Here is a 26,814-nt window from a genome sequence, read left to right on the forward strand (position 1 = left end):
CTCTGGGCTCACCACCTTCTTGAATCACTTCAACACTTGAGCATGAAGTGCAACCTGTCATCTGAATATCCTTCCTCATGACTGCATTTACATGTTAGAGTATTACTCATCCCAAGTGTGTTCTTCTTTCACTGTTTGCAGAGACATTGTAGTTATTCACATAAACACATTTCTGTTGAACTTGATCACTCACCTCTTCTCATCATTTGTGCCTGTCTGCACTCTCTTCACAAACATTAACACACCCTTTCTGGTTTTTCTTCACTTGCTACTCACAATAACACTTTAGGAGAAATCGTTAGCTATTTAATACCACTTTGATCACAATCTGCACAACTTGAACTTTGTCTTTGTCAAGAACTTCACACAACAAATATGTAACTATTCTGCTGAAATGTATTTGTCAAACAGAGGTCGAGGTTAACATACTGAAATTCTTGGAGAGCTGTGTTGTGTACGAGGGTGAAGATGTCCGCTTTGAATGTCGGGTTTCTCATGAGGAGGCGCCTCTGGCCCAGTGGAAACTCCAGGATGTCCCACTACAGAATAATGAAATGAACCTGATCAAGTCAGAGGGCCAGGTGCACAGCCTCACACTCAGAGGCGTCACCACAGCTGACTCAGGAACAGTCACTTTCACAGTGGGCAACCACACTTCCACTGCTTCTCTGACAGTCAGAGGTAAGGGAAATAGTATGAGTTTTATTATGTTGAAGAATTGTTGATTTGTCTATATGATCTTCCTTGTCGGACTCCTTCCCTCTATCTTTTCATAAAGCATACAAAAACACGGATGCTTGAGTTTTCCTGAGGCTCCCCTTTATTTTATTCTGACTTGTTATCCATCCATCTGTCCCACCCTGCATTTGTATTGAATCTGCACTTTTACTGCATATTCCATCATTTTTCTACAGTATATGCATGTTCACGCCTTTTCACATTGAACTTGAACTAACATATTCCGTTTACTTATCAAAGTAATATTGAATTTCCATGTTGGTCATGTTGATCAATATGTTACCCTGTTATTCGTGTTTACAGCAAGTTTTCAGCATATTTTTACTTTACGCTACTTAAATAACATTACGCACAACATTGGCTCAGTGATTAATCTCTATAAACAGATTCTGCATTCATATTGTAGTGCGATTAGTATTGACCAATCACCTTTGGGTGGACTGTGGTTGACTGCAGGTAAATAGTCCATTTGGAGTTGTAATGCATAGGTTGAAATGCAGTCTCGCAATCCATTGGCAAATGTCTGATGACAAGCAATATATTAGCTAAACTGGCTACTTGTGAAACAATCCAGTCATAGACATTGTCTCTCAATTCCAACTCCATTTTTGCGTCTCAATTGCACTGTCAACAATGACAATGACGTGTGCACAGAAGAAGTCTTGACCTGGATATCCGTTATCCAGATATCCATTGTCAGGCTGATAGCCAATGGGCTCTGAGATTGCTCAGTGATTGACCACAAGTTATGCTATTCAGTAATTGAAATTCAGTATTTTTGTGGCGTCCTGGTGCATTGTGGTTTAAAATGCTTTTGGATGTATTCACAACGATTTGAGTCCTGCTATGAAACCTTTGTTGCATGCCATCCTCAATCATTCTCCCCCTTGTTCTAGTCACCTCTATATTGTCTTCCCTATAAAATGTGAAAAGAAATCAGACATTATAATTGACTGAAGATAAAGCAGTGACCTAACATTTATTTCCATGCTCTGTTTTTTGTTGCTTGTTGGTATGGAATTGTAAGAATTGTGAGTATCAAACATTTCGCATATGAGTACAGTGTGTTTTATTGTAGACGTGTTGACCCAAGAAACTTTTGAAATTATTCATCCTTATTTATAATGGTCTTTCTGGCAGCCGCACCTGTACTATTCAAGAAGGAGCTGGAAAGTCAAGACGCCACTGAAGGAGACAAGGCCACCCTGTCCTGCGAGACGTCCAGCCCCGACTGCAAGGTGACATGGCTGAAGGGCTCAACTGTGCTCACCAATGGGGAGAAGTACAGTATGGAGCAGAGAGCCACCAATCACAGCCTGGTCATTCACAAGCTGAATGTGAAGGATAGTGGAGAATATATCTGTGATACAGGGGACAAGAAAAGTACAGCCACCCTGACAGTGAAAGGTAACAGAACACCACTTCATCTCATCTATGTCTCGTCTCCTCTCGTCTTCATCCTTCCTGAAGTTCGTTTCCCATTTGCCCATCCCATTAACAAGTACTGGATCAGATCTTCTACTCAACACCTGTTCCTCTTGGATTTCACAGCCCTTGAGTTAAAATTGTAATGTCTTGATTGGCATGTAGTTTGAGTTTTACTTACAGTAATTGTCTAATGTTGTCTCCACCTTTTGTTGTATTTTTATTCACTAATTTTATTACTACCATTTGTGAGTCATAAAATTACAGATATAGTGAATGGATTTTAAAGGTGCAATGTGTAATGCCTGGCCACATCTTCCCACCCTTATAGAGAACTTTCTAAACTCACAATATTTCCACATTTCATAACAGTAATGCCAAATGGTTATAATGTGTGGAACTAATCAATATTTTCTTACCCGGTCAACTACTGGGTTAATGCGATCTAAATTTACAGTTCTCAGTTACAACAAAAAGCTAACTGCTAACCAATAGCATGGCAAGAATACACAAAATTTTACCAGACCGCTGAAATTCAGAGAGCCCAAACTCATGTTGGCCCTATCTGTGGTTTACATTATATCTTGTCCAGCTAAGTTTTAGCAAGACCATTCTAAAAAGAAAATAGCCACATAAAAACCATATACTGGCACCATATGGAACTTATTTGCTATGGTTTGGGGTTTCTTAAATAGCCAACTTTAGATGCTACCAGTCTTACATTTATTTACTGCTACACATTGCACCTTTAATGAAGGTTTGTTCAGGTTCAGGTTCGTGTGGTCATTTGAGTGGTTCATGTTTGAGTGTCACATCCATGTTCATGAGATCAAACTTGTGGCATGAGGTTCTGAGTATTAAAATGAGATTCTTGGTCATGGATACACCTTACTGATGCCTTCTGGGAGCTCGTAAGATCTGACCACTGACCTCCCATCATCCCATTCACCCTCAGAGCATGTGCGCATCATCCGAGAACTCTGCGATATCACTGTGATCACTGGGCAGGATGCCGTCTTTGAGGTTGAGTTGTCACACTCGGGCGTGACAAACGAAGAATGGTGGCTTGGAGACAACCTCCTCCAAAATAATGATCTGAATCAAATGAGCAGCCAGGGCAAAGTGCACCGTTTGGTCCTGAAGATGGTGACCACAGATGAATCAGGGGATGTTGCTTTCGTGTTGGGAGAAGAGAAGAGTGTGGCCTGTCTTCTGGTGGAGGATAAACCCAAAGGTAAAGGAGATGGCACGGTCACTAGAGATTTTTACTTCTCACATCCATCTCCATCTACCACCAAACATCTTTGTCTTGGCAAATGTAAATGTGCTAGCGCCATCATGCTCAAAATCCTAATTTGTTTTCTGTAATTTTATTTAATGTTTGCAATAAAAGACATGCTTACACAAATATTGTTACTTAAAACTGGGGTAGGCAATTTTCTGGAAAAGGGAAAAAACCCCACCAGGATTTGAAATACAGCTCTTCCGTCCAAACCCCCTTCCCACCTGAAAAGCAAAAGCTTATACACCTGCTTCATACAGTAATCTGGATGAGTACTAGTTATTTTTTCCAATCACCCTGGCTGTAGTTGTGATCCCAAAGCAGCATTTTTTTTTTGAGGATTACCTGGTTTCTTGCAAACCTGTGGGCCTGTAATACCGTTTGAGATGACTGACTATGATTATAGAAGAAGATTGACACCTCCATTTGAGACTTTCCTTTTTTAAAGTCCGTCTTGTTTTTTGGTTGCTTTGCAGTGTAGGCAGGTGTTGCCGGGCAGGTGTAAAAATTATTCTGTCAGACCAATTCAATTACGACATACTGAAAGGTTATTATGGGATTTTTGCCCAATGACGCCAAAAAAAAAAAAATGCCTACCACAGCTTTAGGAGATAAATCATTGAAAACTGAATTTTTTAAGAATTTCTTGAAGATGTAATGTTATCAAATACATAATTTATCAATTTTTTTTTCTTATAATATAGCATGTAATAGTAACTGCATGCATACATGAATTCATGTTTATTTAGCTTGGAAATGATAAATGTCAGGTCTGTAAATAAAGTGAAAAGGAAAAACAGCATATAAATGCTACCATTATTAAATGTAGTTTCGGGTTTCCCATATTTACAGTGCTAATTCTAGAGAAGCCACACAACACTGTGGCAGTAGAGGGCGAAACTGTCACTCTGGCCTGCACCATCTCTGACACCAAGGGCACTGTCACCTGGAGCAGAAACAACGTGGCCATCCGAGCAGGTCTCAAGTATGACCTGAGGAACAACGGAGCATTCCACCAGCTTCGTATTCACAACCTGGTGCCTGAGGACTCAGGAATGTACACTTGTGACACTGGGGATGCAAACTGTGATGTCACCTTGACTGTGGAAGGTAAAGAACGATGCCACCTCTGAAAAAAAAAAATCTCTTACCTGTTGATCAGATTGAAGAATGTGGACCAAGATATGGTTGAAATGAACAACTGAAAATTTCTTGAACTTCCACATCCTTCAACCACAAACCCAGTCTGGCATCACTGTGCATCAGCTAAACTTTGTTCGAAAGAGATGTTTGTCTTTTCATCTCAACTATCTGATGCAAAACTTTCCATCTCAAAATCTGATGCCAAACTTTCCCATTTAAAATTCTCACCAGGTGCACCAGTGTCCTTCCATAAAGAGCTCAAGAACCAGGACGGCATAGAGGGTGATGATGTCACCCTGCGCTGCGAGCTATCTAAGCCAGGTGTCCGTGTTGAGTGGAGGAAAGGAGGCATGGTCCTCCAGTCCAATAAGAAGTTTGAGATGAGGCAGGAAGGGTGCGTTCGAGAACTCTGTGTGCGGAACCTGGAGCCTGAAGACAGTGGCTACTACACCTGTGATGCAGGAGACCAGCTCACCACAGCTTCTTTGGCAGTGCAAGGTAGCCTATTTTATTTCTGTTACGTCTAGTTTACTTGAGGCTTATGAGTTTTGACCGTTTTCTACAATAATTTTTTTACCAATAGTATATTCAGTATGTTTTTAGGTCTGGCCTATGTCTTTGTAAACTGTGATGTTGCATGGGATTATTTTCTATCAGTGTTTAATTTCTTTGTAAAGTTGACATAATTCTCATACTGAGTAAGTTAGAGGCATATGTCTATTTTTTCACTCAACAGTGAAAGAAGTCCTCATTGTATGTGGTCTTAAGACCACCGACGTCTTTGTTGGGGAATGGGCAACATTCTCCTGCCAGCTGTCTGGTAGGGCACCTGGCACGGTGCAGTGGTGGCTGGATGGCACCTTGCTGGAGAACAGCTCTTTCAGTGAGATAGGGCTGATCCAGGGCCACATCCACACACTCACCTTAAAGAACCTGGCCACAGATGACTCCGGCACTGTCACGTTCAAAGCTGGCAGTTTAACATCAACAGCCAAGCTCTTAGTCAAAGGTATCACATTATAAAGATAATCAGTAGAGACTGAGTTAGCAGTTTCTATGGGATTAGAACACTGACATAAATCGCGCACTCGTAATGAGACCCGCGCGATCGCAAATCAAACATCCGCGGGCGCATATTGTTTTTTCGAGCGCTTTCAAATCACTTGCGAGCTATTTTGTATCCTGCATCTCTGCTCCCTAGAGCAATATTGTAGCCTGCGAGGAGGAAATATATTCGGTACAATGGTGATTGGCATGCCCGCCCAGGACCGCCCCCTTACTGACAAATACTGCCCACTAAAAAAAACAAACTCGAGCGCGTGCAGACTCGGCCCGCGCGAGCAGGTGAAAGTGTAACGCGCGAACAGAGGAGCACGGACCCGCGAGCGCGCAAATCGTGTTTTCCTCCTCGCAGGCTACAATATTGCTCTAGGGAGCAGAGATGCAGGATACAAAATAGCTCGCAAGTGATTTGAAAGCGCTCGAAAAAACAATATGCGCCCGCGGATGTTTGATTTGCGATCGCGCGGGTGTCATTACGAGTGCGCGATTTTTGTCAGTGTTCTAATCCCATAAATTTCTCAGTCTCTTGTTAGACCCTGCAGAATTTTAACTCTACATTTCAAATATTTACAATCACATTATTTGCAGCTAATCCAAGGCTGTGTTTGTCACTTCATTGTAAAATTTAACTAATAGCAATATTTATGATAATTTCTAATTTATTTGTATGCACAGGAGACTTATGTACCAGATTTATTGTGTCATTGGCACTAACCAAATACAATTAGGTGCAAAACATAAATAAATATTCAATTGATTATGATGTTTTCTGCAGTGGTACATAGGAAGTTTGAAGCTCATGAATAGATCAATCGTGTATATTTTTACATTTCAGTGCTTCATCATGCATGAGCAGCATTGTTTCTCATTTCATTAATAATAATAATCGCAGTAGAGACTTCCATGCTGTATGCTTTGATCCATTCATCCAAAACATACAACTGGGTGCAGCACCACAGCAAGATTTTTGCATGTAAAACTATTCAGATATGTCAGTGAAAATATCAAATATCATTGCTTCATTTTTGTAAAAATAGATATTATTTGCACTATTTTTGCTCCTCTTTTGGATTCTCCGAGTCCTTCTTATGAGCTGTATGTTGGGCTGCTGAAATGATAAATCAATGGTAATCACGATGATGTTTCTCACGTTCTGAGATGATTACTATTTTCCACAACTAATTATTCATATTTTGGAACCAAGTAGTTTTATAATTATTGAGCTTTTTAAAGCTGCTTCTACTGTTTTGTGAAGGACAAACCAGATTTAAAAAAAAATAGGGTGTGATATGCAATACGGATGTCTTCTTGAAAATATAAATACAATGGGGTAGTTGCTCAGGCTGGCCTTTGTGTGTGGGGTTTGCATATTGTATTGCATTTAATCATCCCCACCAGAAATGTTATGATGGCTGAGATGATTTTGTTGAGGCTAGTCGCCCTGGTGGATAACTGGGAGTTGCTGCCTTTTCACTGATGCCTCTGATGTCTCCCTGCTGTTTGTTATTTCATGTTCAGTGTATATGAACCAATGTCCTTCGGTTCATATACATTACCTCTTGCAACCCATTCAGAATTCCTTCTGCCTTTCCATCCAAAACAGAAGCTGTCAAATGAATGGGGAGACACACTGCACCAAAACTGACTTGATTCCATTTGCTAGCATCATTGGCTCCAAGTCTTTCCTTAGAAGTGTCGCTGAATAAATGTCTAGTATTAACAAACAATGAACACAGCCTCTTGGAGGCACATTGTAAATTGTGAATGATTGTGCCGCTGAATGGTTGTGCCAGTTACATCACTGGCAGAATGTCAACATTTTACATTATCAGCTTCATTTCAGAGATGTACTGAACGCTGCTAATGTTATAGTTGCTATTGGTGCTTTCACCAAATCTCTTTTTAAAATGAGAAAATCAAACATTTTGACTATGAAATGAAAGTGACCTCAACTGCAGCCATCTCTGCTTCTGGTATACAGTAATGCTTTGATACTGCCCAGGCATAGTTTTTAGACCATGCAGTCTTAAATTGTTAAGTGGCACCTGTTCAAGTTTAATGGTTGAAGCCAAAAGCATGATCGTGATTATTATATGGTTAAATGTGCAGCCCTAAGTGTATGGTCCCTTGGTAGTGGAAATTATGAATTTTGTGATTGGATTCAGTGGGGAACCTACAGTAGGCTTGATTTTGGTGGTGTTAAGTTGTGTTTAAGTTTTATTGTCCAGAGTAAGTGAAACTCTGAATAGAGGCAACAGGAATGTTGTGTGAGAAAAGTGCTGCTCCACCCATCCATGCCAGCCGGCTGCTGTTGAACTTTCCCTTTGCCTCAATTCCACCCCGCCAAGCCCTGCCCCTAACCTTCAAGCACTAAAACCTCTAACCTCCCCTACACCTACCTCATGAGTTTGGAATTTTTATCCACTTAAGCACCCCCTCTTTTGTCATCGGCTGTCAGCACTTCTTGGTCCATGAATGTGACCATAACCCTGAATCTTGACAATTGGACTTTTTGACCCCCTAATCATACTTTGAGATACTGTCCCATGGCACATAGAATTTGACCTAGACTATACATTAAAACATAATAATAATACCATTCACATATGAACCTCACTTCAACATGCTTTTGGGGGTTAAAAAGCTCACGTCATTCATCATATCATGCACTTCTCCTAACCATACCCTATCCTATCTCATGGCCAAGTCCTGATCCTTTGACCCCTGATCCCAACTTCAGATCCCACAGTTGAAGTGGTGAGCGAAATGGAGGACCTTCGGGTGCTTGAAAACCAACCGGCTGAGTTCATCTGCCAGTTCTCAAGGCCAGTCAAGGCTCAGTGGAAGAAAGACGGGCAGCCATTGCAGCCTGATGGCCGAAGGGTGGTAGTGGAGCAGGACTGGAATGTGGCTCGCTTGTACATTAGCCGTGTGTCTGCTGAGGACAGGGGCACATACTCCTGTGAGGCACAGGGGACCTGCGCGGTCGCTTCACTTTATGTGGAAGGTGAGCTTCCCTCCAGATGGAAAGACCACCAACCTCTTGAGAGTCTCCTCTGCTCCCTCATGTCTCACATTTTATCTGTGTGGCCAAATAAACAGATCATTTGCACCAGTTGTTGACGAATCCCAAACTATTTAAATTCTTCCTTCTTCAAATCTCTTTTTTTAATTGTGCTTTCTCTTTCTTTCTTCATTTTTGGATTTCTTTTTTTTTCAGGCAAACCCATTGACATTGTCCAGGGCTTAGAGGATTTAGAAACCTTTGATGGAGGTGAAGCGCTCTTTGAGTGCGCCATCTCTCGTCCTGAGAGCAAAGATTTCCTCTGGCTCCTTGATGGGAAACCAGTGAAGGAGTCCCCTAATGCTGAGATTGTGACATTTGAGAGTGGTCGTCGTCATCTTCTCCTGCTCAAAGAGTTGCGAGTGACAGACAGTTGCACAGTGACCTTCAAAGCAGGCACGGCATCCACATCTGCCAAACTCTCTGTCAAAGGTGAGTAATCCAGACAAACCCTTAACATTTGTAACCTCCTCAGACCCAAGCTTTAGTTTGGTAAGTATTGTTAGTTTCTCCTAAATATGTAGGATTAGTAGGACATGATAAGTACAAAAACTAAGCATTATTAAAAACAAAGCATTATTAAAAACAAAGTATTATTAAAAACTAAGCGTTATTTTACTGTAGAACACAATTAATTCACCAGTGTGTAAATCTGTTTATTTCCATACATTTACAGCCTCTCTTTGAAAGAACGATTGCAAAATCTATTCGTTGTCAAATGAGAACTTCCTGATTAGCAGTCGTAGCTTGTTGCTATTGCTAAAAATAGTCAAATTTGTACAGAATCTCAAACTACAAACATTATTGAGCACAAATAAACAAGTTTTAACCATAAAATCTGATCAGGTTTATTACCTGGTCCACTTTTTTCTGGGGATAAGCTGTTGATTGACTTTACCAAGATGCTGCCATCTGATTTTTTCACTCATTGATGTATTTTCTAGAGTGTGTACTGCTGAGGACAACATGTCATAGTTAAGCAGAATGAAGTATAAGGTCCTGCAAACCTAAAATGTAATGTCCACATATAAGGACGCAGGTTCTCAGGGGGTTAAGTTGTATTTATAGAATTATCTTGCCTGAGTTATGCATGCTGACATAATAAACTTTAACTGAGAATATGGATTTCATCTTATCAGGCTGGCAGCTGGACGTTGTAAAGGGTCTGGAGGACAAGGTGGCTGCAGTAGGAGAGAAGGTTGAGTTTACTGTTGAGCTCACTGAGCCGGTCCCTGCTGCAGAAGTAGCCTGGTATGCTAATGGAGTTGAACTCAAGTCCAGTGACCTTTGGTCTACCAGGGTTGATGGCTGTTCTTATCGCCTCGTCCTGAGGCAGGCACCTCTGTTGCCACAACAGGAAATTACATTTGCTGCTCGAGATGCTCTCTCTTTGGCCAAGCTCACCATCATCAGTAAGTGCCTAAGGATGTTTTGTAACCTTTTCTTATAATAATGTTTGTAATATTACACATATTAAAGTATTATCATTTTTAAATAATTTTGTTTTATGTTGCAGTTTTTTAAAGTTAAGTTATTTAAAGTATATACAGAGGGTTAATTTTTAATTTTTCCTATTTTTATTTTTTTAAATTTTATTTCATTATTATTATTATTATTACTATTATTTTTAATTTGATTGTAATGTACCTTTTAATTTTATCGGACTGCTGTACTTGTTCTGTCTTTAAAAGCAATAAAAAAGTTGTTCACAAAAAAGAATATACAGAGGGAACACACATCCATTTGGAAATACATAATATAAAATGCAGAGATGAGATATTTGTAGACATTTGGCTTTTACAAGCAAAAACGTTTATAGCATTAACATCAAATACCGGTACCTGAAAACCTAGCACTTGGTAGAGTTTCAAGAAATGTCTCTCTTTGACTTTGGAAAGAATCACATACAAACTCACAGACGAACAAAACATATATTTATTGTAAATGCATCATGGCAATGTATCAATTTTAAATGTATTATATAATATAATAGTATTATATAATTATTTTTATAAAAAGCATTATTATTTCACCATTTATGTAATGTTATTTACTTTAATTTTAGCCATTTTAATAATGTTTGTTCATTAATTATGTATGTATGTATGTATGTCCGTATATTGTGTGCATATGTTTATATTATTCTAAAACTGAATCTGTCAATATAATAATTTTCCTTTTTTTAAATATGCATACACCTGTGTCTTTCTTTCTTAACAGCTGTACCTGATCCTCCAGAGGACCCAGAGGTCCTCAGTAAGACTGAAAAGTCTGTCAGCCTGTCATGGTTCACTCCTCTACATGATGGAGGGAGTCCCATTTTGGGCTACAGGGTGGAGATGCGGCTGGTAGACAGTGCCCTCTGGCTTCCAAGTCATTCAGAACCTGTGTGTAACACAGAGTTTGTGGTTGAAAATCTCACCGCTGGTAGTGGCTACAGGTTTAGAGTGGCAGCCCTCAACAAAGCTGGGATTGGAGAGCCTGTGGAGTTGCCTCAGACTGTGCAACTTGGTGAGTGGATGTATGTTTGTTTGTCAGGCTTGATAGCCTTGATGGCCTAATATTGCTCAGTTAAGTGCTATTTGTTATATTTTATACCAAATAATACGATAACAGCCGTATAAAGCAATTTAGTTTCACAAACTGCAACATAATGTATGTGATTGTTTTCTCATTGTTACACAGAGGCACCCAAGCAGCCACTTATCTGCCCAGGTAATACATTCTGTGTTTGTTTAGTACATTTTTTGCCTTTATCCTGCAAGTTCTACTGTGATACGTTTATCCTTCTCAAACTAATTCTGTTATGCTAGGCTGGAATAAATAGTTTTATAGTTTTAATCAACCGGATCTAGCATCAGTTAAGTAGGTTTTGTGCTATGTGGATACTGATGGCAACTCTAAAGGTATAGTAACATTGAAAGCATGCTTTTGGTTATAGGTGAAGTGATGGGACAACCCAGTTTGCCTCCAGAAGCTGCTGAAGAAGGGGATCTCCATGAGCTATGGGAGGAATCAGCCAAGAAACGGCGCATGAGCCGAGAACCAACTTTGGACTCCATCACTGAACAACCTGAGGACGATAGTAAAAGAAAGGCCTCAGAGAAAGTGGAAGTAAAATCAGGAGAGAAGGAGCAGGTCATTGTGTCTAAGACACAGACAGAGTCCAAATTGTACTCCAGCTCTGGGGAGGAGTCTGTTCCTGGGGGTCCATCGCTTGTCTCCTTCCTCAAGGAGAGCAGCACATCTGCTGTCACAGCGACCAAACAGTCAGAGCCTATGACCACTGAGAGGTTCTTTCAACATTTCCAGATGGCAGAGGAGAGAACAGTGCAGCACATTAAAGTGGAAACAACCATAATTCAGCAGACAAGTGAAAAACATGTGTCCACAGAAGAGACTAGCATCATGGAGATCAGTAAAGAGGATGAGCCTGAGCTCAGAGACGCTGCTGTTAAGATTCAAGCTGCCTTCAAGGGCTACAAAGCCCGCAAGGACATGCGCCCTGTCTTTAAAGAGGCCTTCAAAGACCAGACCAAAGAACCTAATGGCACCATACATCTGGAATGTGTGGCAGAAGGCAAACCTGATAAGGTGCGATGGCTGAAGGATGGAGAAGCACTGACAGATGGTAAGCACCACCATATTGATATCTACAATGATGGAACTTGCTCCCTGGTCATCACTGCTATCACAACAAAGGATACTGGGGTTTACACCTGTGAGGTCACCAACAAGTTTGGAGTCACTTCTCACAGCGGTAAGGTCACAGTAGGAACAGCGAGAGAATCATCTGGGCGACGACCACTGACAGTGGGCTACAGTGCTGACAGCGAGCCTGACAGCTCCTCAGGAAGTGAGATGGATGAGTCGCTGAGGCAGGCAAGCAGACGTCTTCGGCGCCTGTTGCGCACCCGTCTCCCACCAGATGTTGAGGAAGAACCATTTCTCAGCGCAGATGAAGGAGACCTGTGCCCTGATCCCCACTCCTACCGTGAGGACGACACTTACATCTACATTCGCTTTGACACACGGACAGACGCTGAGGTTGCCTCAAAGAGGTTCCAGGAGATGTTCACAGTCCATGGGGTTCCTGTGGAGACCACCATCCTGGAGGCCGGAGCTCTCAAAGTGGAGCTGCGAATTAGAAAGATGGGCTACACGCAAGATGGCACACAGACCCCCACGCAAGATAGACCGCCTCCTGCATTTATGACTGGAGCCCCAGGTAAGAAACGCATGGTCTGTTAAAATCAATATACAATTCTTATAAACTTTCTAAATAATCAATATTGTGACAACATCGTGCATAATTTTATCATGCAAAGCAAGAAGGCCATATCTGAAATATTCACATTTCACAATTAATTTGCTTATTAGTTTACTACTAAGACACATCTGTACATCCTTTAGTTGATAAAGAATGCTAAAAGTGATCCACATAATGTGATGTGTAAGTGCCATGCAAGGTTATTATAGTTAAAGAAAACTAACGAAATAACGAAAACTAGAATTGAAAAAACATTTTCGTTAACTGAAATAAAAACTAGAGTTTTTAAAAAAACGATAACTAACTGAAACTGTATTTTGTGGTTACAAAACTAACTAAAATTATAGTGAAAATGTCCTTAGTTTTCGTTTTTGTCAACTTTTTTCATTCATAATTCAGTGTTTCTATTTGAACATGCAACACATGGTAAATATGTTTACTGAGACTGGGACGTCTACACTCTAACCAAAATTCAAAACACCCAGAACTGTAAGAGTTAATAACTTTATTGGGGCTGAGATGGATAAACCAAAGGAAATAAAGGCAAAATTTATTACGACCACTTTGAATGTCGCACCCAACATATAGCCCATTACAAAAAAACTAAAACTAACACTAAAACTAATAAATACTAAACTAAAACTAAGCATTTTCAAAAAATAAAAACTAAACTAAAACTAGCAAACTCACTCTGAAAACTAACTAAAACTAACTGAATTTGAAAACAAAAATTCACAACGAAATTAAAACTAAAACTAATGAAAAATCCCAAACTATTATAACCTTGGTGCCATGTTGACCACTTTCATTTTGCACTTGCTATCTAGCATAAACATTTACATGTATTTATCGCTCTGATTCATATTTTATGTTGTTGTTTTTTAACATTTTGATTCTCTGTCTATTTGCTCTCTTTACCCAGCTGCCCCGGTCTTTTTGACACAGCTACAAAGTCAGGATGTTCCAGATGGTTATCCAGTCAGCTTTGACTGCGTTGTGATCGGTAAGCCCCCTCCCACTGTTCGCTGGTATAAGGACGGCAAATTGCTGGAGGAGAATGATCATTACATGATCAATGAAGACCAGGAGGGCTGCCACCAGCTCATCATTACAACCGTGCTGCCCACTGACATGGGAGTCTACCGCTGCACAGCTGAAAACAACAGCGGCCTCGCAGCAACCAAGGCTGAACTCAGGGTTGACGGTGAGTAAACATACATTTCATGCACACACAGTTTTTTTGTTTTGTGGTGCAGAAAGCTAGCACCACAGCTAAGTTCTAACAACTGATGTTCTTTTCTTAACTTCTTAAGTGTCTTTGTTCTTGTTCTATTCTGTGTTTTTTTTCTATTGTTGTTTTTATTTATGCTACCTCAGTATTTTATTCTATTTTATTCTATTGTATTTTATTGTACTTGAATACCGGACTGCTGTGACAATCGAATTTCCCTTCGGGGATGAATAAAGTAATCTATCTATCTATCTATCTATCTATCTATCTATCTATCTATCTATCTATCTATCTATCTATCTATCTATCTAGAATACTTTTGTTTGTGAAAGACCAGGTGAACAAAAAATGACATCTTGAGTTAAACATTTTATTTTATAATTTAAAGCACAGGTATAGCATATACAGTAGAAATGTTATGAAGGTGTTGTCAGCTCTTAGACTTACATTTTTTAATCTACATCTCTTGCAAAAAAAAATGAAGGCACATTCTTTTTTAGTTAAGTTAGGAAAAGTAAAAATTGAGAACTGAAGCTGAAAAAGTGATTTTACAGAAAGTAGATCAAACAAAATATCACAATTACTGCAAAATAATTACCAGAATGGATTGAACTTAGCTGATTGATGTTATATAACAGTATGAGTGCAACATCTGCATTTCCCTATTTTAAACCTTTTCCCAGTTAACCTCCTGACCTGAAACACGTTACTAAACGACCATCTTGTCACAATAACCCTACTTAAAATACTAGTCAGAAATCTCAAAAAGCATCTAGCATTCAAATACAATGGCTCAGTGTGAAACTCACACTGATTCTCACAATTTAAAATTACACAATCACATGTATTGAGACACATAATTGTCCCTCATTGTTCCTTATGATTGCAATGATCACTGTTTAATGCTGTGCATCAATCTTTTCCATCAGTGTCTTGCAGCTCAGACTATGACACTGCTGCTGATGCCACTGAAACATCTTCCTATATCAGTGCTAAGGGCTACATGTCCAGGTAAGTTAATATAATACAATTCATATAATTAATATAACTATAATATGAATAAATATGTGTCCTCTCCTTGTGCAGGGAAACTGAGACATTTGAGTCTGTGGCTGAAGATGATCAGCTACCACAACTTGTGGATGAGCTTCATGATGTTCATGTCAGTCCAGGTTCACCTATTGCTAAAATGCAGCTTAAAGTAAAGGGTAAGTTAAATAACCAATTCTAAATGTTAGTTTATCTGAGACAAAAAATTAAAAATTTAAAAATTAAGTCAACCCACAGAAAATTGCATGTGACTAAAGATTGCTGTTTCTGAAATATCAATTTTAAAAAAAAATGTTTCCAGGCTTCCCCAAACCCAGAGTATACTGGTTCAAAGATGGCCACCCTCTGCGACCCTCAGAAAGGATTCTGTTGCAAGCAGAGAGAGATATTCATGGTGTCGAGATCTTGAAGGTTAAGAAATCGGATATGGGAGAGTACTCTGCTTACATCACCAATGCAGCTGGTTCTGCTTACTCCTCGGCTCGCCTGATAGTTCTGAGTATGTATGCACACACAAAATGAGCATGAGATACTTCTAATATTGTACTTTCAGCTTAAAATATGCAATTAAGATGTTTATAGATACAGTAACAACTGTATTTTGCAACAGATCCAGGGGAGGTCATGCCACAAGATAAAAGAGGTACAGTGAAAGTTATCCTACAAACTTGTAGATACATAATATATTATAAGAGTATATATTATAAGAGTATTTTTGTCTTGTGCTATATTTTTACAGACCCCAAGGAGCCCCTGGTGCCACCCCGTTTCATCGAAAGGTTCAGCAACAGGAAGGTGAAACAAGGAGCCAGCATCACTCTGTCTGTCAAAGTAGAAGGTTTGTTTATATTACTGAGTGACATCCTTTAACAGCTTAAGTACTCTAGGAACAACCAAAAAGCTTCATTTTGTGTTAAAAAAAAACTTACCGTTACCTTTTTCAGGCTCTCCCACTCCAATGGTCTCCTGGCTGAAGGAGGAATCAATAGAAGATGTCCTGTGGATCAAGCCTGATACCAAAGGATACAAAATAGCAAGCTCGGGGCGGCAGCACAGCCTCATCTTGATGGACGTGGGCACAGAATACACTGGCGCCTACACCTGTATTGCTACAAATAGAGCAGGACAGTCCATATGCACTGCCCACCTCGAGGTTGATGAGAGTAAGGAAGGCAAACTCAAATGGGCACTCTATATAGAAATTGTATTAACTTTTGAGTCGTGTCTTTGAATTTGACACTTCATGCAAACACCTTAATTTGTCTCCTGGGTTTGATTGTAAATATAAATGTGTTTCTTTTTTTTTCTTTTTTTTTTTTTACTTTAGCACCACAACCAAAGAAAGAAACCAAACCCTCAGAGTAAGTTTTTCCTTGGGATTTCAGATTCAGAATTGCAGCACTGCACATTAAAAAAAAGTGTATGTAAAATACATTTTAAATACATAAATATGTAAAATGTAACATTTATTTCTCCCCAGGGTTCTTGGAATTACAGTTAGTCCTCCAGAAGATGAGGCTGGCAGAGGAAAAGGTGAGGCGTATCTCCTCATACACTGGCATATATTATGTATAGTAATATCATCTGTTTTTTTATAGTAACATAAATTACTAGAATTAGAAATTAATACTGTAATATTTATGCTGTTCTTTCCTCTTTGTGTGTGACTTAAGAGGGTAAAATACCTTACCTCGGTGAAGTAGGTACAGAGGAATTCCTCATGAAACTCACCTCCCAGATCACTGAAATGGTATCAGCAAAGATTACCCAAGGTAAGTATCTATTATAGACTGTTCTCTATACAATTCCATATTTAATTATTTGGTTTTAATTTGAAAGAGTTGTTACAGTTTAAAGTACCTTCTATTAGAAATACTGAGCAATGTTAAAATATATCATGGGAGCATTCCAGAAAACTGGATTTAATTAGGTATTTCTACCAACCAAGCTTAGTGTAACATGATCAGGCTTATTCAAGTCTGGTTTAAACCAAGATAAAGTAAGTGGTATGCCAATTAAGTAATGGGATAGTTTCAACTTTAGTGTCTAGTACAATGCTAGATAGGCCATTTGGCCTAAAATATGAACACAAAAACAATGGAAGATGTTTCAGAATAAACATAGAACTGAATTGAATAGATTGGCCCCATTTTCAGCGATACACAATACAGCTATTTGAGTTACTATTGGCCCAATGTCCAATATTGGTATAAGATCGGTGCATCTCTACTCCAGGCTGTCTGTAAAAGGTAAAAGGTGTACCTGCATGTATAACTAATATCCAAAAATGAATGATATCCTTGGTGTTAAAGTGGGATGAAACAGGATCCCAAATTGTTTTATAAAGTGTGAAATTATTAATTCTACTCATCATCTTACATGCAGCAAGCTAACTGTAAGCAGATAACTTACTGTAGGTCAGAGATAGGCAACCAAAGCCGGAGTCCCAGAACTCTGTAGGTTTCTGTTCCACTGTACACCAGGTGATTTAAAAGGTAAGGACACCTTAACCCAAAGAGAGACCCTATCTCCCTAAATCACCAGGTGTTGTCTGTGGTTGGAATTAAAATCTGCAGGTTGCCTATCGCTTTGCTTAATTAGGCTGAGGAATAATTTTCTGATACTGCTATGAAACATGCAAGCTGCAATGAATGGCTTTTCTGGTTGCTAAATAAGCTTAAAATGTACAAGTAATCCACACATTATGTTGGATACAGTGCTTCTCTTTAATGTTTTGTTACTTGCCCATCAGGTTTGGTTGAATCCTGATTATTCAAGAATTGTGCAAGTGTTGCTTAATCTGAATGCTTTATTACTTCAATTCTTGAATAACAATTCACTTTCCAATGGATTGGAGGTTTACACCGAACTTGATAAAATAAATGTTCATTTCCTGCTTGTTTTTCAGCATGTTTTTCTTTATACGTGACTTCTCATTGCTTCTTACATACATCCTTTCTTTACCACCTTTACATCCATCAGTTTAGCAACCCAACCAATTTAATACTCATCCAATCATTAATTTGTTATTCAGACAGCTTACAGAATCATGAAGTGCTCCAGTGGATGAAATCTTGGCCCAAAACTACCAGTATGTATAAAGTGCATCAGCTTCACTATTAATATACATTTCTCCATTCAGTTAAGGATAGAGCTGATAGATAACTCACATACAGGAAAACATATATATGAAGGTGCAGCACAACCGTTTCCTATTTTCCTTTGTCAGAATTATGAACATCTAATTGAATTTTATTTCAAAATTATTTTTAAATGTCTACAAAGTTTCACCAATTTATAGCTGGAATACATGCTCACCGACAGACATGTATGTGGAGAGCTCAGATAATATGTGTTATCTGTTCTGTAGCTTTTTTTTTGCATGTTGTCACAATACTAACATAGAGCAAAGCATTTAGAATCAAATGATTGTTGTGGAATTTCGATTTTTTTTTTCTCTTTACATTGCAAAAAAAGTATTCATTGTGAACCGTAATCCAAATGTATATACAACCCTGGTACCAAAAAAATGTCTAAAACATAAATGAAACAGAATACAATCACTTGTTCATCCTTTGTGAAATATATATAGTTTAAAAACTGTTCAACGGCTGACAATGTATTTATGTTTAAACTGATAAAAAAATTATTTTTTGTAAATATACATATATATCTGTTTGTTTTTTTCTTTAACGATTTACACAGCGTCCCAACTTTTTGGCAAATGGGCTTGTAAATGTAAGGATTTACATTTTTTGATGAACAAGTCAACAAAGCACCAGTAGATGCCAGCAAAGAGTGCTTTACATGTGACTTTGAGCTGACTGGTCGTGCCTCATCCGAGCTCTGACACACTGGGCACTAATAACTGCTACTGAACTCAAGACAAAAAAAATGTTCTTTTTAAAAGTGCAGTATGATAATCCCTAATCATGGTACATAACAGTGATTAACTTTAAAGACTATTTTATGGCTCTACTACTTTGTACGATTGACGTGTGCTCTTGTGATTACCTCCCTCCTGCCTCAGCTTCATTACGTGTACCAGGTGCTGACAGTGATGATGAGACCAAGACCCCTTCTGCATCACCGCATCACGGTCGCTCTCGTCCTCCCTCCCTCATTGCTGACTCCTCCTCTGAGTCTGATGAGGGGGATGCAAGGGGAGAGGTGAGACAGAAATTCTCAGTGTGAAATTTGTCACCCAGAATGGTTTTACGTTAAGCTCTGTTTGTGTCGATTAACCACTCTCAAACAGGTAGGGCTGGACTGAATGTCATTTCTTTTTCTTTCAATGGTCTTTTTATTGATGACAAAGTATGTATAAAACAAACACTGTACAGGGAGAAGATTTTTGATTTTTTGTACAACATATACCCATGACACAACTCGACCAAACATCCGAGCATAGACATACATATACAGCCACTGGCAAAAGATTGTAAATAGACAGAATAAAGAAAACAAATTAATTAACAACAATGCTTAGAGAGAAAGGAGAAATATATAAAGGATTAATAAAAAATATTAATTGAGGAGAATAAATTAATAATAATACTAAAAATAAATCTTTAAGAAAAAATAAGTAAATAAATAAAAACTAAAAAAAAATTAAGGGGGTGGGGGGGGGGGGGAGGGGGATTATTGTTGAAGGTTTCTCATAAAATACCAAGAAGGGGCGCCATATTTTGTAGAATTTATTCTCTGATCCCCGAATAGTGTATCTAATCTTTTTTCTAAATTCATGCAGGATATCATGTCTCTGAGCCAATGTGAATAGGAAGGAGGAGCTGTGTCCTTCCACTTAAGTGAAATAACTCGTCGGGCTAGTAAAGAGGCAAAAGCTAAAAAGTTGAGCATAGCTTTAGATAAGTTCAAATCTGGAGCGATGCCAAAAATACAGACTGAATGTCATTTAACAGGCAAAAAGAAACGGGAACACATATCCCCAGTTCTGGCCTCTCTGCACTGGCTTCCTGTCCATTTCAGAATGGATTTTAAGATCCTGATGTTTGTTTTTAAAATTTTAAACTGATTGGCCCCAGCGTATTTGGCTGGACTCATACATGTTTGTAGACGGACCAGAGCTCTGAGGAATACTAAAAAACTAAAGGCGATCGATCTTTTGCAGTGGCTGCCACTAAGCTGTGGAACAGTTTACCGCTGCATATCCGGTCGTCAGAGACTTTGGACTTCTTCTCTTAAAACTCATTTTTTCTCCCAGGCTTTCGAACCTGTGTGAGGAGAAAGTTCTTTCTGTGTGTTGTATTGTACATCTCTATCATCTATCATATATTACTAGATGAAATTGTCTTTTTTAATTTTATCTTTGAGTTTATTGTTATTCATTTATGTATCTTTTGGATTTTTTGTTGTTATTCATTTATGTAAAGCACTTTGGTCAACCTTGGTTGTGTATAAGGTGATTTATTTACATTCAAAGTACTACTGAGGCTTTCAAATGAAGCTTGTCCTTATAATTTAAGACGTCATTACTCTAAATTTTTTTGTCAAATCTAAGCTTTCAAAAACAACAACAACCTACATCTAGAACAGTAGGAATGCCAGAAGAACAACAAGTCTTCAAGAATAAGAACATTTTGTGAAACCATGTGTCATTGCTGTCATTAATATCGATATTTTTACAGATGTTTGACATCTATGTGGCAACGGCTGACTACAACCCAACCATAGCGAGCAAGGAATCCATTTCTCTAAAGGAGGGACAGTATGTTGAGGTTCTGGACTCAGCTCATCCACTCAAATGGTTAGTCCGGACCAAACCCACCAAAATGACACCATCCCGCCAAGGCTGGGTCTCACCTGCGTACCTGGACAAGAAACTCAAGGTACGACTAAAAACTTAAGTCACTGATCCACCAAGATGATTTTATTGTATCATTATCTTGATCATTTTTAAAGTAATAGTAAAATTGTGGGGTGGGTTTCTAGCTCTCTGCTGATACGGGTGACCTTCCAGAGACAAGTGTTGAGGAGGTGTCTGAGGGTGAATACAAGAGGAAATTATTGTAAGTAAATTACATCTACACTAACTGACCGAATACTAGAGCTAAAGGATGTATCATAACCAAACATTTTTTCATGTTCCTAGCCAACTGATACAAGACCTGATAAACGGTGAATCAGAGTTTGTGAAGGAGGTGGAGTTCTTTGCCTCACATCATGTGAAGCATGCAGACAGCCCTGATGCTCCGGCAGATGTCAGCAGCCAGAAGGAAGTCATATTCAGGAACATTGATGATATCAAGTCCTTCCATAGCAAGTGAGCTCACCTCTTGATGACTTTTAATTTTAGTAAAGAAGTAGATAACATCTGTACTCCAAACCTGCAGAAAAGCTTTGCATTCACTTCTCCCACAATTTTGTTTTTAGGGCATTCCTGCCAAAGTTGAACGAGTGTGACACAGATGATGATGTAGCCATGTGCTTCCTGAAGAACAAGGAGGGCTTTGAGAAGTACCTTCAGTATCTTGTTGGTCAGGGTCAAGCTGAATCTGCTGTCAGTGACAAGGCTGTTCACCGATTCTTCAAGGTAACACGCGATCTCTGTTAGTGTGTCAGAAGCTAAACCCATTACTCTCTAACCCAAACAACAGTCATACATTCATAAGATAACAATAATAAAATAGCAAATATTCTTGTTTTGCCAGCCAATTTATTTTATTTTATTTATTTGTTAACTTATTACTATACACTTGTGTTGTCTTTTTTGTAAATACCTCATCATAAGGATGACTGTAAAAGGACTGGGGAACAGTATAATCTGAGCAGTATAATAATTAGATTTTAACTCCTCTCCATCATTTGGGACATTTATGACTTTTACATCTTTTGGTCATTTAGTCTTGTTCATGCATATGGCATACATTTTAGCAAGGGTGTGAGATTTTTGAATTTGAAAGTTGAACCTCACCCTTTGCAGCATAAAATCATATATTCTCATATGTCAGGTTTTCAATCTAGAGTGCTGGCTTCAAAATGATGGTTTTTACTATTTTCCACCAGATTGAGCCATTTTCTCATGTGGAGCAAATACATGCTGCTTTCGTGGTTTCTACTGGGCTTATTGCTACAGTACTATGGAGCACAGCAGTGGTTGGTTCAATGCAGCAACATCAATGTTGTTGCAAATCATTGAAATATCCGAGACTGTGAAAAAATCCTTTGGATTAAGTTCACAGATCACTTTTTCTTTTCATAAAAAACAACTGTAGCATTATGTAAACAAACTGAGATTTTAAAGAGTAAGAATTCAGAAAATGTATGAATTTGGTAGGTATGAATAGGACTGATGTTGGTTAAAAATGTAACTGAAAGTGAGTGAAAGTGGAAAATAGGTATGGGTAAAAATATTCCTTTCATCACATTGTAGGAGTACACTGAGAAGGTGCAAGCCAGTGCAGATCCTGCAGATCCACCGGTACGCAGCATAAACGCTAGCCTCCAACTGCCACAGGACAGGGTTCAGAAGTACAAGGCCATCCTCAAGGTGACAGCTTTTACACACAATATACAGTACAGGCCAAAAGTTTGGACACACACCTTCTCATTCAATGCGTTTTTCTTTATTTTCATGACTATTTACATTGTAGATCTCACTGAAGGCATCAAAACTATAAATGAACACATATGGAATTATGTACTTAATTATGTAAAAAAGGGTGAAATAACTGAAAACATGTCTTGTATTTTAGTAGCCACCCTTTGCTTACTAGAATAAAAGACGTTTTCAGTTATTTCACACTTTTTTGTTAAGTACATAATTCCACATGTGTTCATTAATAGTTTTGATGAATCTACAATGTAAATAGTCATGAAAATAAAGGAAACGCATTGAATGAGAAGGTGTGTCCAAACTTTTGGCCTGTACTGTACATCTCTGCATTACAGGTTTTAGACCTGTATCAGTGTCACTGCATTTTATTCATCTATCCTACAACATCTTCAGGAGCTCATCAGAAACAAGGCAAGAAATGGCCAAAACTGCTGCTTACTGGAAGAGGCTTATGCCATGGTGTCTGCGCTCCCTCAGCGCTCAGAGAATACCCACCATGTCTCCATGATCGAGAACTATCCTGCCACACTGGAAGCGTTAGGAGAGCCAATGAGACAGGTACATGGAGTAACTCTGGCATTCCTGATTAGTACAGTGGTTATAAGCATGATTGCGTTTGTTTGTTTGTTTGTTTATGTATGTTGATTTTTTCCCCTTTGAAACCAGGGACCGTTCCAAGTGTGGGAAGGGGCTCCAGGAATTAGGTCGTCCTCTAGAGGACACCACCGCCACTGCTTCCTGTTTAAGAACTACTGTATAATCTGCAAACCCAAGAGAGACAGCAACACTGATACACAAGCATATGTCTTTAAGAACATGATGAAGGTAAGACTTTTAATGTAATCACACCATTTTTCTGTTAAAGGCTTTACTGTCATCTTTCCTGAGCAGCAGCCTTAATGATCTTTTCTGATGTTGCAGTTGAATAACATTGATGTGAATGAGACAGTGGAGGGTGATGACCGTGCCTTTGAGATCTGGCACGAACGCGAGGACTCTGTGAGGAAATACACCTTGCAGGCACGAACTGTTACCATCAAGAACTCATGGCTGAGAGACTTCAGAGAGCTGCAGCAGCGATACAGCATGCCTGCATGGAGTGAGTCTAACTTTTTTTCTGTATCTTATTCTCTCTTTTACCACTCAGAATGAATTTCTTTCATACACTACTTTTATGGCTAACCTCCTTTTATAGGTCCTCCTGACTTTGATGAGATTCTGGCAAACTGCACAGCGGAGCTTGGACAGACTGTTAAACTGGCCTGCAAAGCCACTGGAGTACCCAAACCTACGGTCACTTGGTACAAGGGTACGCCACTCACACTCACAGTTTTTTTAGTCATTGGCTAATAATTTAATCAACAAAATATACAAACATTATGTTGTGACTTGATTTCGACAAAACAAAACCCAAGCCACAATGAGGGGCTGGTACCGGGATACGTAATTGACGCGTCGTCATGCGGCGGCTCCTTGTAGTCAATCAAACATCTGTGATCTTGTGCTTAAGACGTATTTATTTACCACCATGTATCACTACAGCTTTGCTATACACACATTTACATCAGTAACTGGCATAAAACAAACAAAAGGGCTTAAAGGTTAGCCGGTAGTTAAACGACGGTCAAAAACTGTGTGCTTCTCCCGGTAAGCAACCTGAGGAGTAATTACCTCTTCCTCTACTTATGCATTCACACATACTGCTGTCCAATACGCCACCTACTGTGACAATCAGGAAATGACCTTAATACATATAAATGGCTCTAACACATTATTTGAGGCCAAATGTGTTTATCAAAGCATGGTTTACTTGTTGGATGTAGATGGACGAACGGTGGAGGCAGATCCTCATCACATCATCATTGAAGACCCTGATGGTTCCTGCACACTGATCTTGGACAACATGACGGCAGATGATTCTGGCCAGTACATGTGCTTTGCCACGAGCTCGGCTGGCAACGCCAGCACTCTTGGCAAGATCACTGTTCAGGGTAAGTGGCATTCAGTGTGATGGTGAATGATTTAAATGCTATTATGCTTTTCCTTGTTTTCTGTCATATATATGATGCTACAGTGTTGGATGTTGATATTAAATAAAGAAAGTTTCAAATAATTTTGTCAATGTACAACACCAATTCTAAAAAGGATGGGACACTTTTTAAAATGTACATAAAATAAAAATATAACAAAATATAAGTAATTAGTCTGCTGAACTTTGACAAAAATCCTAAACTTTTTTGAGTTACGTAAAACATCTTAAAGCCAATGTATTTTAATTAAATATTAGTATTTAAATGTGTCTTTTCCTCACATATTCCTTGTAGTGCCACCTCGCTTTGTGAATAAAATGAGAAATGCTATATTTGTTGCCGGTGAGGACACGCAGTTCACCTGCGTCATACAGAGTGCCCCCAACCCCAAGATCAGGTACGACATCTGCCGAACATTTAAAGTAAAGTCAGTAGGTCCTTTTGAAACTTGTGTTGCTCTGTGTGTTAACCTCTTCTTCTCTTCTTCGGCTGGGTTCATCTTCAAGGTGGTTCAAGGACGGCAGGCTGCTGACTGACCAGGAAAAGTATCAGACCTACAGCGAGCTCCGCAGTGGGGTTCTGGTGTTGGTAATTAAAAACCTGACAGAGAGAGACCTGGGACACTATGAGTGCGAGGTTAGTTGACTAAGATATCAGTAATTAGCAACAATGTGTCATGTTTAAGACTCTAAAGATTTATTCTCTGCTTCTGCCAGTTGTCCAACCGCCTGGGCAGCGCCAAGTGTGCTGCTGATTTAGTTCCACCCTCGGCTGTGGCTCGCACTGGTGAGCAGAACATCACTATTGAAGGTAGGAACACTCACCTCACAAAAGAGATGCTCTTTACACTATTTGTATTGTATGCTAATTGTTTAAGGTTTTGAATAAAAATACTTTTAATGTACATTTAAAGACATACTATCAGTTGTATATACAGTACAGGCCAAAAGTTTGGACACACCTTCTCATTCAATGCGTTTCCTTTATTTTCATGACTATTTACATTGTAAATTCATCAAAACTATTAATGAACACATGTGGAATTATGTACTTAACAAAAAAGTGAGAAATAACTGAAAACATGTCTTATATTCTAGTAAGCAAAGGGTGGTTACTTTGAGGAATCTAAAATACAAGACATGTTTTCAGTTATTTCACACTTTTTTGTTAAGTACATAATTCCACATGTGTTCATTCATAGTTTTGATGCCTTCAGTGAGAATCTACAATGTAAATAGTCATAAAAATAAAGAAAACGCATTGAATGAGAAGGTGTGTGTCCAAACTTTTGGCCTGTACTGTATCTTATACCACTCTATTTTTGCTTGACTATCTCTGTTAAATCTCTAAATTGCTGTCCCCCATAGTTACAGAGCAGGAGACTAGAATACCGAAGAAAACCATCATCATGTAAGTGTGAACCAGCTATAATCATCTTGTGTCTATTGCCTGGAAAAACAGAGATGGAAAAAAGTTAATTAGAAAATCATCCTGCCAAAACATTTTTTCCACCTGTTTCACAGTTTTTGTGACACAGGTGCACAGGATTTATTTTTGGCCTTGCTGTGTAGATATTGTTAGCTTGAAGGTAAAATGAAAGGCTGCTTGGAGCTCTTTTGTATGTGTGTATGCTTCTCTTTGTGGCCCCATGTTTGCATTATTGTGTAGTATTTAAAGCCTGAGTGCAAAGGATTCTATCACAAGGCTGATGAGAGGATGGGCTGTCCTCACCAGGGTGCTGTTGTCTTTAAAGGGCTACTTTATTTTCACAGTTCATCACAGCATTTAAATTTAAATCTTATTGCTTATTGTAGTGACACATATGCAGTGCTGCAAGCTTTTGGTGGCATGTGTTAAGTGCTTACTAGACATCCGACTTACCTTTCTGGTTTTTGAGGCGTCAGCTTTTCCTATTTAGTGACAGCTCAGTGCGCTGGTGGCTA

The 26,814-nt window shown here is 38.9% G+C and overlaps 1 protein-coding gene across 1 annotated transcript in view; it reads left to right on the forward strand.

Annotated features, from left to right (window-relative positions):
- The window catches only part of obscnb (obscurin, cytoskeletal calmodulin and titin-interacting RhoGEF b), a 70,904-nt gene that overhangs the window by 41,632 nt on the left and 2,458 nt on the right, over window positions 1-26,814 (forward strand). Inside the window, exons 52-88 of the mRNA XM_059344818.1 lie at window positions 412-681; window positions 1,879-2,145; window positions 3,119-3,397; window positions 4,298-4,555; window positions 4,820-5,086; window positions 5,325-5,597; window positions 8,391-8,657; window positions 8,871-9,146; window positions 9,854-10,126; window positions 10,935-11,225; window positions 11,400-11,429; window positions 11,656-12,942; window positions 13,907-14,188; window positions 15,145-15,226; window positions 15,302-15,423; window positions 15,567-15,764; window positions 15,876-15,908; window positions 16,005-16,103; window positions 16,210-16,428; window positions 16,593-16,626; window positions 16,746-16,798; window positions 16,939-17,037; window positions 19,296-19,435; window positions 20,914-21,114; window positions 21,218-21,294; window positions 21,378-21,548; window positions 21,659-21,818; window positions 22,659-22,775; window positions 23,235-23,399; window positions 23,508-23,666; window positions 23,763-23,940; window positions 24,037-24,150; window positions 24,665-24,832; window positions 25,166-25,268; window positions 25,378-25,507; window positions 25,588-25,681; window positions 26,239-26,281. Of these exons, the coding sequence (XP_059200801.1) occupies window positions 412-681; window positions 1,879-2,145; window positions 3,119-3,397; window positions 4,298-4,555; window positions 4,820-5,086; window positions 5,325-5,597; window positions 8,391-8,657; window positions 8,871-9,146; window positions 9,854-10,126; window positions 10,935-11,225; window positions 11,400-11,429; window positions 11,656-12,942; window positions 13,907-14,188; window positions 15,145-15,226; window positions 15,302-15,423; window positions 15,567-15,764; window positions 15,876-15,908; window positions 16,005-16,103; window positions 16,210-16,428; window positions 16,593-16,626; window positions 16,746-16,798; window positions 16,939-17,037; window positions 19,296-19,435; window positions 20,914-21,114; window positions 21,218-21,294; window positions 21,378-21,548; window positions 21,659-21,818; window positions 22,659-22,775; window positions 23,235-23,399; window positions 23,508-23,666; window positions 23,763-23,940; window positions 24,037-24,150; window positions 24,665-24,832; window positions 25,166-25,268; window positions 25,378-25,507; window positions 25,588-25,681; window positions 26,239-26,281 (7,279 nt within the window). The remainder of the gene's footprint in view (window positions 1-411; window positions 682-1,878; window positions 2,146-3,118; window positions 3,398-4,297; window positions 4,556-4,819; window positions 5,087-5,324; window positions 5,598-8,390; window positions 8,658-8,870; window positions 9,147-9,853; window positions 10,127-10,934; window positions 11,226-11,399; window positions 11,430-11,655; window positions 12,943-13,906; window positions 14,189-15,144; window positions 15,227-15,301; window positions 15,424-15,566; window positions 15,765-15,875; window positions 15,909-16,004; window positions 16,104-16,209; window positions 16,429-16,592; window positions 16,627-16,745; window positions 16,799-16,938; window positions 17,038-19,295; window positions 19,436-20,913; window positions 21,115-21,217; window positions 21,295-21,377; window positions 21,549-21,658; window positions 21,819-22,658; window positions 22,776-23,234; window positions 23,400-23,507; window positions 23,667-23,762; window positions 23,941-24,036; window positions 24,151-24,664; window positions 24,833-25,165; window positions 25,269-25,377; window positions 25,508-25,587; window positions 25,682-26,238; window positions 26,282-26,814) is intronic.

This window comes from Centropristis striata, chromosome 11, assembly GCF_030273125.1.
Source record: "Centropristis striata isolate RG_2023a ecotype Rhode Island chromosome 11, C.striata_1.0, whole genome shotgun sequence".
In the NCBI taxonomy this organism is placed as follows: Eukaryota; Metazoa; Chordata; class Actinopteri; order Perciformes; family Serranidae; genus Centropristis; species Centropristis striata.